The 13,874-nt window shown below is 38.8% G+C and overlaps 1 protein-coding gene across 1 annotated transcript; it reads left to right on the top strand.

The window, feature by feature from the left end:
• The first annotated feature begins 2,085 nt into the window (after positions 1 to 2,085).
• Positions 2,086 to 12,724, top strand: LOC311097882 (uncharacterized protein). Its single transcript, XM_084137850.1, has 5 exons — positions 2,086 to 2,150; positions 2,805 to 2,907; positions 9,556 to 10,296; positions 12,133 to 12,296; positions 12,377 to 12,724. The coding sequence occupies exons 2-4, from the start codon at positions 2,835 to 2,837 to the stop codon at positions 12,168 to 12,170; spliced, it is 852 nt and encodes a 283-aa protein (XP_083993976.1). The 5' UTR covers positions 2,086 to 2,150; positions 2,805 to 2,834; the 3' UTR covers positions 12,171 to 12,296; positions 12,377 to 12,724.
• The last annotated feature ends 1,150 nt before the right edge of the window (positions 12,725 to 13,874 follow it).

The following is a 13,874-nucleotide window of genomic DNA, read 5'->3' as shown; positions in this document are numbered from 1 at the left end:
TGACTAGCTGAAGACGTGACTGTAGCTTTACCCACTAATAGACACGGTCCTTAAAGTCCAGCACGGCGCTACAACAGCCATAATAAAAAGACCCTTCACAATAGATAATGCTTCACAATGAACTCTGTTGGAGAGCTACATATGGCAGTTTATCTGTTCAATAAAGCACATTATACACCTGTTGAGTAATAAAAACACCATCATATCCGCATCGCTTTTACATTTCAAATCCCTCAGTACACAAGCCTGTTATATGTTTATTTAGTAGATCAAGCGGGATACGGAGTCTAAAATATAAACACTAATATTAGACTTACCATAGCGAATCATGGTAAGCCAAAAACATGTTTTGGAAGAAGGACTGATGGTGTATTGACTCATTATTTAAATTTTGTTTGAACAAAAAAAGTTACATAGTGCACTTCCTCCTGAACAGAGTTGATTGATGCTCTAACAACAAGTATTGAGTCAAATCATCATCAATTAAATACAGATAAACTCCTTTAGGAGATGAAGGAAAAAAACACGCTAAGCATGTACTGTAGGTCAAACTCCAACGAGACAGGAATGGACAGGGTATGAGTATACGGTCTAATCGAGGTGGTGATGAGGGACGGGTGATAGTCTTTATAATTCTGGCGAATGGACCGCATTGGAGGAGCAGAACCAGGCTGAGGCGTGCAAACATGTCTAGAACTGTTCGAGTTTCTTTGTTCAGTGGTTCGCCTGTTTTCTTGATCTAGAACAGGGGTCTCCAACCGTTTTGTGAGTGAGGGTTCCCTGAAGGGATAAAATAGTCTAGAGGGCTACTTGTTTGATATACTCAAAAATATTTATAATTTTTTCTATGTATATGACATTACACTGAACATATTTCCCTGAATATTTTAATACCACACAATTTCAAGAGTAATTTGGCACATTTGCAACAACAAATCGTCCAAATCAGCCAGCATTTATAGGCAAAAAAACACAAAAACAAAACAACAACAGTGGTCCTCTAACTGCCTTTTAATGGGAAGCTTGCCATTGCGTAATGCCCATTAGTGCCCCATAATCAGGAGTATAACCTGACACTGTAACTCTAATGGAGTCCTCCAAATGTCCATCAGTAAGGCGTATTCTGTGTATGAATACAATTCATATCTGAAAATGCAGATACACACAGGTAAGTCGAACCAAAAAGACAGGAAACTTTGGCTGCTGTGCAAATATTTCTCTGGGTCAACAAGTTTCCAAAAGTCTGTTGCCCCCGATAAGCTTTTAAATCTCCATCTCAACCTCTCTAGAAAGCAGGTTAAACACATCACTTAGGTTCTCAGAAATGTGCAAAATGTCCACTTGCATGAAAGGATTTGCAATGAATGGCAGGCATGGTTCCAGCTTATCAAAGTCAGTGAATCTGTCCTCAAATTCTTGGCCAAGCCTGTCCAAGAGTTCAAAGTACTTATGTAATGCTCTGTCAAAGACCTCAGATGCAGAAGCATTGACTGCATGGATGGAAAGTGATGCAATTTCTTCCTCTGTAAATACGTGGAGAAAAGCCTGTTAAAGCACTGATCATGTCACTGATTGTCTTACCTTTGCCTTGCAGTTCACATTTTCCCAGTGATGTCAGTGAGGAAGATGAGGTCCAGTAGCCACTCAGTGTCCTGAAAAATTTATTTTTTACATGCATTTTTTATTTGTCACTATTTGCAATTTAATGGTGTAATATCTGGTATAAATGGTTAGCACCCAAACATTATAGTATTGCCTTTTAGACAGAATCTTGCACTCTTTCTTAAGTAGTTATATATATATATATATATATATATATATATATATATATATATATATATATATATATATATATATATAGTATATATCACAAACGGGAATGGAAATGCACATACATACATATATACATATATATATATATATATATATATATATATATATATATATATATATATATATATATATATATATATATATATGTGTGTGTGTGTATGTATGTATGTATGTATGTATGTATGTATGTATGTGCATTTCCATTCCCGTTTTGTGTGTGAGAATGTGTGAGAACGGGACTTTTATTTTGGCCTGGCGATGTGACGTCATAAAGCTGCGCCGCACTCCAGCTTCTGTTGTGGTTCACCTGAAGAAAGGTTTGTGGTTTTACGCATTTAAAGTGTTTAAATAAATGGGAGCTGTTCTAACAATTTAATCGTTTTTACAAGCTATGTAAAATAAATAAATAATTATTAAATGTAACATTTGTGAACGTTATTTTTCGTGAATCAAGTATCTATACATGAGTAACAGAAAAGGTGCGTCTCATTTCGTTCTCGATATCGTGTATCAGTTTATCGTATACATTAATTAGGTCACTGGCAAGTAGTAGTGATGAGAGAAATTGAGCTTTTCGAAACTCCAAGTCAATTGAACCAAATTATTCACAAAATGATTCAGTGATTCGAATCGCTCGGATGCGCGCTGACGACAAAACCTGTTGGTCAAACCCGAGTAAAACAAAAACAATGAACAAACATGAATAATGACAACTTTTACAAACCAACTGAAAATGTTTTCATGGAAGTGTAATCTATTAAATGTTAGCAACAAACAAATAAATACCATAACTAAATACAAAGTGTCTATATAATTTGTGTTCTTTTATTAATTTGTAGTGCTAGTTTTGAGTGTTTTTTGGCTAATCATCCTGTTTAAGTCCATTAACTGCCAGTGTGCTGCTGACTACTGAGCTGATTGAGACACACCCTGAAATATAGTTTGGAAATTATTTTTCTTTCCAAACACAGAAAAACTCCTGGACGTAGGCGACGTTTAAGATGGCGTTGATTAAAGAGGAGAGTGAAGACGTGAGGATTGAAGTGAAGCAAGAAGAGACTGAGGAACGAGCAGGTTGGTTTAATTCTCAGAGATGAACGCAGTCAGAGATGGCATGTACATTTTCTCATCTCTCTGTCTTCCCTCTTGCAGCTTTCTCTCTTTTCCTTTTTTGAAAGTCTGATTTTGACTTAGTAGGCTAAGTGACCAATCACAGGTTGTGTTATTCTGCACCTCTGGCTGAACGTTTGTTTTCAAGAAGATGAGGAGGAAAATCTAGAGCGATTTTGTATTTTATTCCTAGCAATAGCATGTTGAATGAAATAATATTTTCATTTATATGAGAAAAAAAAAGGAACTAAAAAGAACTCTAGGCGCTAAGTTCAGTTCCCACGCGCTGTATGAGCAGCGGCTGTGTGCGGTTCAGTTGTGCGTGCTCAAAAACACTCAGACAGTGCATGCATACAGAAAGGAGTCCTGTTTTGCTGCTTATTGCTCTTGAATGGTTTAAAATGACTTGTTTTTAAACCGCATGTTTAAGACGCATTAAATCAATAAGCGGCAATGTCACATGAGCGTAACCACAATAGAGACGACAATCCAAAATCTCTACCAGTTGACAAATCTCTACCGGTTAAACGTGTACCGGTATATTAATCCAACCAGCCCTAATACATAGTTCCCACAGGCCAATTAATGTCACGTGACCTCCCCGGAGACGCCATCTTTGAGGGCATAAGCTGCTGTGTTTACAAAGTTTTACAAGCAAATTTCGAAGATTTCTTCCTATTTATAATGTTACGAAAATCATGAAGAGACAAAGTGACAGAGATTATAAAGACACTCTATTAACACAAGACAGAAAGAGGTACAATGCGAAAATTTCAGTCAGAAATGGTGTGGATCCGTATGCGCTAAACTGAGCACTGTTTTTGCAGCTTTGGCTCAGATACAGTATTATCCATGTGTACCATTATCTGGTATTGGCTAGGAGTTTTAACACATGTAAGCAATTCCGAGCCTGGAAATATGTGCATGAATATGAATATACACGGTATGAAAATAAATAAAACTCGCGTGCAAATTAATGTAACAGTTAATGCGGAACTACTTTATACGCGGGTTCTTTAGGGACATAATCTGAGATTGCAAGGCTGGAATGTGTGTGTGTGCGTCAGTCTGTGTCTGTGTCTGTGTGTGTGAGTGAGAGAGTCGCGGGCGCGATCGAACAGTGGAAACAATGTTGTTTTTGTATGTTTTTAATACCTCGTCATTTTGTACATACAGGACATCATTCAAACTGCAAAGTGTTAACTTATATTTGTGTACACTCGCAATAAAACACAACAAATTCTTGCGTGTTTTGAGGGAGTTTCTTTCCTGTTTATCCTCGCCAGCCATAACCTCCATCGTTGTTCTGACAAAAGCTTCGTCTTGTCACATTCATGAAGTCTAATGATGGGTATACTGTAAAATCCAAATTTAACTGAACCTCCGGCACGATTTGAACATCCATTGACCCAGCAGGAGATGACCATTTTCACTTTTTATCACGAAATTAACTCGTTTCAGCTTCTTCGTCTAATGTTCTGCCCACAGCATGCCCACAGAAATGGCGCCGGGTCGGCAAATGCCCGTATGTTGTGACGTCATGTGGGAACTATGTATTGCAACTAAAGCACCTCAGCTGGAAAAACACTGCGCCTCCAAAGACCAGGTGGCCGGTTTCAGACGAGCACCAGACATTTCAAATGGCTAAAAACACTCTGGTGGACATAATTTAACATTTACTGTTAGGCATATATGGCCTATTAGTCTCTTTTGCATTTATGCAATATACTGGAGCCAAACCTGAGAAAGGAATCCAGAAGGATCCTCAGCGTTCCTGGACACGTGATTTGCGTAGTTGTAATTGACAGGTGGGGATTATGATGATTGTGAATGAGCGTGCACATGCCCTATTTACGACTGATAGGAATTCATTAACATACACGTGTTTAACAAGCAAATCTGAGGATATGAAACGGTGTTACTTGGCAATTGGCTGGTATGAATTCTAACAATGAATGCTTGTGAGAATGTTTTATGGCTTAGTGTGATTATCAAATCGCAAAGGCTGTGATTTAATAATATATATAGTTTGATGCACCGTGTTTCAGAGTGAAGTATTTTCCATGTGTAAATGATCCAGTGTATTCAGTGTCTCAGCAAAAGTTATTGTCGCAAACTTAACAAAATTTGTCATAAATTGCAATATCTTTTAACATGTTGACATATTGCCACAAAATGTCCTGATGGTACCTGAGAATTTTGAACACAGCGCCACCTAGTGTTCCAGAGATACAAGGATTTTTGCAAAAACTCTAATAACTTAAAAACAATGTCGATTTTCTTTTTCTTCTCTATGTCATAATGTTCCTTAGTTTATGCAGATTCTGATGATATCTCATTTGTCATTTTCCATCAGTGCCTGTCGGCCATATTGAAATAAATGAAAAAGTTTTTTCTGTCACTCATTCTAAAAATGTTGTCCAGTATTCTCCAAAATCTTATCGGATGATCTTTGGAGCGAGCCGCACAGAAATGACTGAATGGACTTTTTATATTTGCTACCAATCCGGAGAAATACGAAGTTGACAGTGCCTGTGTTTGTTGTCTTATGTTAGTTAGCATAGCATGTTAATTCCACGTGTGGCTTTCATGAACAATATTAGCGTAGATGCCATCAATTAATTTTAAATCAGAGACATGGAGCCCGAGAGCTGTTTTTCAACCGTTCAAAGCTTTGTGTGTAATTAGCAGAATTTTAAAATCGATAAAAAACCTAACAAGCAGTTAGTGTTGTGATGGTAAAATCTATATTTCTTGCATCTCGTAAGCAGTCTACTAGTTATTATATCATTAATACACTCTGCTATCTTAGAGAGTTGGGAAGTTTTGTCAGGTTGTGAAGAAAGATAAACAAGGTTCTCAAGTTTTATCAAAAGCTTGGCGTGAGATCACATGCGGTTAGGGGAGGAGCCCTAATGGAGCCCCGGCCCCGCCCCCCAATTTTAACCATTGTTCATAATTAACCAGCACAAATTGAAATTATAACAATTGGTAAATCTGATAAATGACAGAGCAATTCATCACATCAAATATACTCTTTAATGTTATATTTCAAAATTACAAATATACAAAAATTACAAAAATATAACAAATTGCTCCAAACAGTTTGGAAAAACAAATCTTTTTGCATTTTGAATGTGTCTAGTCGAAATGGTATAATGATTTATTGTGTGGTGGGACATTGTGAACAAATGACATATTAGAGTATTAAGGTGTGTGTGTTTGTGTACACAAGAGTACACACTCCAGCTTATGAAATGTGTTTTGTGTTGTAAGTGTTTGTTGCACATTTTGATGCCTTGATAACAGGGGTAGGGGGCTCCCACTTGAAGCACTGTGGCTCCTTAATGTAACTAGAAAGACTATTAATACAATATAATATATAACTTAAAATAAAATGAAGAAATACATCTTCATTCCTTCCCATACCCACTAACATTTCCCTTAGTTTCAGATAACGTAAGCTAGCCAAACTGAGCCAAAGCTTCTGGCCTGGTTGCAGAGTAGTTGTAGAGTTTCTGACTGCATCAATAATAATGTATACGATGGGCTATATATTAAATGTTCTAGCCTAAAAATGTTAGATGAGCTTTCTTCCAACGTACCTTCTCCATCACGACGTGTGTTCGCGCTATGTTGTTGGTTACCTAGTAACGAACGTACTGTGGCAGAGAATGTTCCGTCAACTTCCGTGTGTTTGCGCATCTATGTTGCCTAGTAACGAAAGCAATCTGGCCGAGATACGTGCTGGCGGCAGGAAACTTCACTTTGTGTGCCAGCGCCTCGTATACAACGTCATATATAAAGCTTGCAGGATAACTTGGTTGGCATTGCCTTTTCAGCGTGAGAAATACACGGTGTGGCATGCGAGCGTGTGAACTGGTTGAATTGCGTGTGTCTCACGGCCAATGCGTGAGACTTGAGAACCCTGTATAAAACTGGGTATTATTAGCATAAGAGTGAAATAATATCTTTCAGGGGAAGTACAAGGAGAAAAGCAGAGGACCTAATACTGAGCCCTGTGGCACTCCATGCTTGTTTTTAATGAGACGTCTCTTCATTTACATCAGGGCTGGGCATCTCTGGCCCACTCAGATCCAGATCCAGTGTTGCTGAAAACGGTCTTTTAGTTGATATCATTTATTGTATTACACTTGTCTTCCTTGTATTGATAATACAGAAGAGTTTTATATCTCTCAAATCCTTCAGATTGGTCAGGTGGCATTCTTCCTTCAATCTGCATAATTTCAAGTTGTTCAACAATCTTTGATTAGGGCCCGTGCAACGATGGTGAGAGGACCCTATTATTATTAGGGCCCAAGCCCTGAAAGGGCGAAGGCCCTATTGTTTTCGTTAGGATTATTCATTATTATTATTATTATTATTATTTTTTTACGACTTCTCGGGCACTTTTGGGGCCCTTAACGTGCTCAAACTTTTGAAACTTTGCACACAGGTCAGAACCCGCGGCCATCAGGGCTGGGCTGAAGCTGGTACCCGGGCGTGGCAGGGAGGCTCGACAGCGCCCCCTTGAACGGGGTCCGAAAACTTGGTCAATAAATCAAACATGCTTGCATGTAATAATATGAAACTCGGTACACATAGATCTCATCGGGCTGAACAACTTTTGTGCTCTAAGTTTTACGCCAGCCCAACAGGAAGTCAGCTATTATGGGTTGTTTGGAAACGCATGCTGTGGAATTTGATGTACTCCTCCTACAGAATTCATCCAATCGCCTCCAAACTCGGTGTGCATGGAGTCAAGGCATTGAGGATGAATAATTGCCAGGGGATTTTTGATATCTCAAACGGTTTGGCCGTGGCGAGGAAACAAATTTATGGCGAATAATGGAAACAGGAAGTGTGTTATAACTTCTGCATACATTAACTGATCTTGCTGAAACTTCCGCAGTGTGTTCGTTGTAAGAGGCCGATCACATGGATGTGACTATTGTGAGTCAAAGTTATAGCGCCACCAACTGGCAGCAGGAAGTTTGTCATTTTCAAAATGCTTTGAAATCACCCTCTTATTTTTACCCGATTTGCTTCAAACTTTGTGTATAATGTAAACACACGGCAGATGTAGACCTGAGAAAGGATTATTGATATCTTTAATACTGTTGCCATGGCAACGCATCAAACTTTAATATTCTTTTCGGATGCTTTTGAGACTCTTAGCACGCTTGAAATTGGATGAAACTCGACAGACACATCACACCTATTAGCCAGTAGACATGTGCAAAGTTTCAGAAACGGGCGTGGTGAGGGGCTCAGTAGCGACACCTTTAGTCAAAAATGGGGGCTTAGTTTTAACTAGAATTCGGTAAATTATTGCCCCCACATTTTGCCCCGGCTCTAGGTTTCACGTACAGGTATGCAATTTGGTACATGCATGTAATGACCCAGTACCTACAAAAAAGTCTCTTGGAGCATAGCCCTAAACACAACAGGAAGTCAGCTATTTTGAACTTCCTCCTAGATTTTGTGCATTTTTCGTAATTTCCTGATGTTGTACTTTAACAAACTCCTCCTACAGTTTTGATCTGATCCTCTTCAAATTTGGTGAGTGTAATCTTAAGGCCTTTGCGACGTTAAATTGCGAAGATCTTGAGTTTTCGTCGAAGGGTGTGCCCTCGGCGGCCTGACAAATGTTCACCCAATTTCGGCCTTTTGGTGATATATGCATGATCAGATAAGTTCAATATTAATGTTGCTTGCAGTTCTGATGTTGCTAGGCAACCACAGACAGCCTGCAGTAACTCAGGCATACAATTTTCAATCTGCCCTAAACTTCACATGTTTGATAAGAGTCCTGTCCTGAACACATGACCATGCTCATATTTGGTTATAGCAATAGCGCCACCTGCTGGTAGCAGGAAGTGTGGCAAATACAAAACGTGCTCAGAAAATCATGAAACTTTGCACACGCTTCAGAAGTGGCGAAAATTTACGTGTGATGTGGTTTTCAAAATTGGGTGGGGCAAAATGGCTTAATTATTGCCCCTACATTTTGCCCCAGCTCTACGTTTCACGTACAGGTATTAAATTTGGTACATACATGTAATGACCCAATACCTACAAAACAGTCTCTTGGAGCGCAGCCCTAAACACAACAGGAAGTCAGCTATTTTGAACTTCCTCTCAGATTTTGGCCAGTTTTTGCCATTTCCTGATGTTGTACTTTAACAAACTCCTCCTACAGTTTTGATCTGATCCTCTTCAAATTTGATGAATGTAATCTTAAGGCCTTTACTAAAGGCGCCGGGTGGCGGTGGCAGGGGTGCGAGGGCCCTTTTCATCGCTGCTTGCAGCTTTAATTGTTTTTGTAATTTCATGGTGAAATTCCTGACTGGTGAGGTAAATGGAGTAAGATTTCATCTGGCACTTTAACCCTCACCTTAAGAAGTTTGGCCAAAACTCACAATATTAATTTGGTACCACTTGTGAAACTCGTACATAACAGTTTGTGTGAGAAAGGGTAAAATAATTTACAGCGTATAGGATCTAACACACATGTTGTTGGTTAATGATATTTATGGGGTTTTTTTATGTTTGTTGCTTTGTGCCATTAAACCTGGGTTAAATTGTATTTGTTTTTGTTTTTTGCCTTAGACCTGATGCCGCTGAAAGAGGAGAGTCAAGAACTGAATGAAATTCAAAATCATGAATTCATTACTGGAGAAAAATCATTTAGTTGCTCACAGACTGAAAAGACTTCACGAGCAAGAGCTCAAAAGGCTGCAAATATACACTATCTAACCTGCCAACAGTGTGGGAAAAGTTTCAACAGAAAAGCAAACCTTAATTCTCACATGAGAATTCACACTGGAGAGAGGCCTTACACATGCCCTCAATGTGGAAGAGGTTTCACTCAAAAAGTAATCCTTAACAGGCACATTAGAATTCACTCTGGAGAAAAGCCTTTCTCCTGCAAACTGTGTGGACACAGTTTCATTCGAAAAGGATGCCTTAAAAGCCACATGGCAATTCATTCTGGAGAGAAGCCTTTCATCTGCAATCTGTGTGGAAATAGTTTCATTCGGAAAGGAAGCCTTGAAGGCCACATGAGAATTCATACTGGAGAGAAGCCTTTCACATGCCATCAATGTGGAAGGAGTTTTACGCACAAATCAAGTTTTAATGCCCACATGAGAATTCACACTGGAGAAAAGCCTTACATATGCCCTCAGTGTGGCAGGAGTTTCACTCATAAAGGAAACCTTAAAAAACACACGAAAGTTCACACTGGAGAAAAGCCTTTCACCTGCCAACACTGTGGAAGTGGCTTCACTCATAAAGGAAACCTTAAAAAGCACGAGAACATTCACACTGGAGAGAAGCCGTTTGCATGTGGTCAGTGTGGAAAGCGTTTCGGACACAAAGTATCTCTTATTTCTCACGTGAAGATTCACATGTTGTAACCAATGTAATCAAAATATACAGTATATTGCCATCACATGTACAGATACACATGAAAAGTCATGCTTATGTGAGAACCTATTTTAGTACTTTGTGTAGAAAGTGTTTAGAATGGCACTAGAAAATGCATATTTGTGAAATTGCGTTCATGCCTCAACTGAATTTGGTCCAAATCCGATTTTCCGCTTTCATGACCACTTCTTTCTCACTTGACAGTCTCTCTTGCCACAGTTTAGAAAAATGTAGTGGTTGCGGTAAACAGCCTCTAATTTTGAATGTATGAGGAAGTCCCTCCATTCAATATATAGCCTATTGACACCTCAGAATCAAAATATTAGTTCAACTTTTGTCTTACAGTGAAATGCTACAATGTAAATGAAAGGTTATACATGAAACGATATAAACTATAAAATGCAATCAAGTAATGTGGTGCAATATTCATTATTTCATTTCATGAGAGCGACTTCATTGGCTTCTGGTTCCTCTCTGTCTGCTAAGTAGTTTGCGATTGTAGCTCTGTTTTGGATTTTTTTCTTACTATCATTCTGTCATTTAAACTGCTAAATCACTATATATCTGATATCTATTACGTTAATCTTACATTGCTAGCTTTTAATTTAAATTGCTATTGCTAGTACAACGTGTTAGTATTTTGCTAGCATTTTAACTTGTCATTCATGCTTACCGTCTCTTTTCTATCTTTTGCGAGCCTATCAAACACTGTGTTAAGTAGAAATCACTGCTTGCCACGTTTAGCGTAGCCTGTGTGAACTCACAAGTACGATGTCAGACACTGTAATTTGCTCTGGCCCCCGTTCGCCGGAGTGATGAGATACTTAGTAGATTGTCCTCACTCAATGGCTGGCTGTCTAAGTGGTGTCCGCAAAATAATATAGGGTTCATAGACAATTGTACGTTTTTAGGGCAGACCTGACCTGTTGAAAAGAGATGGTCTTCATCCCTCCTGGGATGGTGCTGCTCTTCTCTCTAGTAATATGGCACATAGTCTTAGAGCTCAAACATGACAATCTGGGGCTCAGGTCAGGAAGCAGACAGACTGGCTAAACCGACCGTCTGCTAGCGGCCTCGCGTCACCAAGGTCAGATAAATCCCATCACATAGAGCCTCTTTCACCTAGAGATCATCATATAGAGACTGTGTCTGTTCCCCGAATTAGGACATACAAAAAACTCCTGAACCCATCTAAGGGTAAAAATGTTCAACAAATGAAAATCAGATGTAATACAGATGAACAAATGATAAAGCTTGGTTTCCTGAATATTAGATCCCTTTCTACAAAAGCACTTTTTATAAATGATATGATCACACAGAATATAATCTAGATGTGCTGTGTTTGACAGAAACCTGGCTAAAACCAAAGATTACATTACTTTAAATGAGTCCACCCCCAAGATTACTGTTATAAACATGAGCCTCGTCTGAAGGGCAAAGGGGAAGGTGTTGCTGTAATTAATAATATTTGCAGTATTACTCTTTTAGTATAATTCTTTTGAATTGATGGTGCTTTATGTAACACTGTAAATGATAAATCCAGCTTGAGATTTGTGCTGGCTACTGTATTCAGGCCACCAGGGCACCATATAGACTTTATCAAAGAATTTGCTGATTTTCTATCATGGAATTGATACATATACAACATTTCGTCTGGCTCAATATGGCAGCAACAACAAATAGTTTGCAATCACAAAAAAAAAAAAACAGCAAACACCGTGAGTTGTTCATGCTAAATTTCTGACACCGTCTATCTAGGCTATCTTTGGTTATACCCTGAGAACGGCTGTCGTTGAACCTCTCTCACTGTTTGACGTTGGACCACCGTATAGGAGCCACGGCCACAGAAATCACCGCGATTGGTCATCTTTCATCTGGGACAACCCAAAATTCGACAATGTAAAACAGGCATTAGAATTAAGGTAATTTCTACTCTTTTTCATGTGTGTTTTTTTATTGCCTATGCTTATTGACATATTAACTGATGTTTGTTTGTTTATAGAAGGACTCTTTAGTCCTTACTATTGACAACAAGGAGGGGGACTCTCAAGAAAAGGTTACTTAACCTCAGGACACATTACCACTTACTGTAACTCTTTGAGATCTCTTGGGTGTCTGCACAGGGATTAATGAACATACATTGAACATTGTGAGTGAGATGTTTGGTGGATTATTTCAACCTGATTCAGTCTACCTCATCCCAAGATTAATTTTAATTCATTCATCTACACAGCTGCAAGGACTTTAAATCTTCAGTGTGGACTATCCCAGATAAGACATTTTACACTCATTTCATCTATACATGTTTTCTTTGGTACATGTACTTTTCCAAATTATACTTACCTGTATATATATCTCTAGTCTTGCTGAGTGTTTCTGTTTTTTTTGTGTTCTTATTTGTGTGCTGAGATTTTGATTCTTTCAGATTGTATCAGTTATTTTCTTGGAGTTGGTTTTCTTCCCTAATTTAAATCTTGTGGCAGGTGATCTGGGTTTAAAGACTAGACACTGTTACAAACTTTTCCCACAAGGTTTGATGGAGAATTATGTTGAACATTATTTAGATTTTTAGCTGTTTATGGTCAGCCTCCACATTCTATCTTATGACAGTTTCATCATTTAGGCATTGAAGAAATGGAATGGATAATCATGATGTGGAGTTCCCAGTTTTAGGAACCTTAGAGGGGCTTCACATTCATAGGCCTAATGCTCTCAATGCGGACGGGGACACATTTTCCTGTACCTAGTCAATCTAGCCAATCTCTGCATGGTGGCACAAGTAGGCAAAGGGTGAGAACAGATTGCACTTCTTTTTTTACAGTTCTTGCCTGAATTTGAAGGAGGGACATGAAGAGTTGCTAACTGAGACGAGAGCTTCATAGATGTCCTTCGAAAAAAATTATGATACTAAACTCAGGATGAGCATATCAGCCTCGACCTCCCTCTCTTCCAAAGCATGTGGGATTGAGAATGTGGGTTAAAAACGTCTTATTTGATGAGATGGTGAGGGGGAGAAGTTTGGAGAGTCTCACGGAGCCATGCGAGACATGCTCTTCCACAGATTCACTTAAAGAAGACGCCTCAGCGAATGGCCAGGCCCTTGCATCTGCGTGGCAACTTGACCTACCACCCATGGAGACACCACCATTCAGACTGATGTGTTCCCTCACGAGCATTTTGATCTGAATAAAGAGCATATGAGACCATCCAGAATTATTCTGTCCCCACTGCAACATATGTTCCTCTGGAGAAGTAATCCGATTGACTGGGATTGTTTGGATTACAGTATGGTCAGCAGTAGGGGGTGGTCGGAGAGGCTTTAGATTTAGAATTGAATTGATGTTCAACAAATAAAAAGCAGATATAATACAGATGAACAAATGATAAAGCTCGGGTTGCTGAATATTCGATCCCTTACTTTAAAAGCACTTAATGTTAATGATATGATTACAGATTATAACCTAGATGTGCTGTGCTGCTGTTATTTATAGTAATATCTT

Source organism: Abramis brama, assembly GCF_963993115.1.
Source record: "Abramis brama genome assembly, chromosome: 15".
In the NCBI taxonomy this organism is placed as follows: Eukaryota; Metazoa; Chordata; class Actinopteri; order Cypriniformes; family Leuciscidae; genus Abramis; species Abramis brama.
Note: the sequence above shows the minus strand (reverse complement) of the source record. Positions and strands in the feature narration are given on the sequence as shown.

Excerpts from the sequence above, each read along its gene's own strand:
- LOC311097882 (XM_084137850.1), top strand. The coding sequence starts at position 2,835 with ATGGCGTTGATTAAAGAGGAGAGTGAAGACGTGAGGATTGAAGTGAAG. Across the intron at positions 2,908-9,555 it reads AGAGACTGAGGAACGAGCAG|ACCTGATGCCGCTGAAAGAG; the intron begins GTTGGTTTAATT and ends TTTTTGCCTTAG. Across the intron at positions 10,297-12,132 it reads AGAGAAGCCGTTTGCATGTG|GCTATCTTTGGTTATACCCT; the intron begins GTCAGTGTGGAA and ends CCGTCTATCTAG.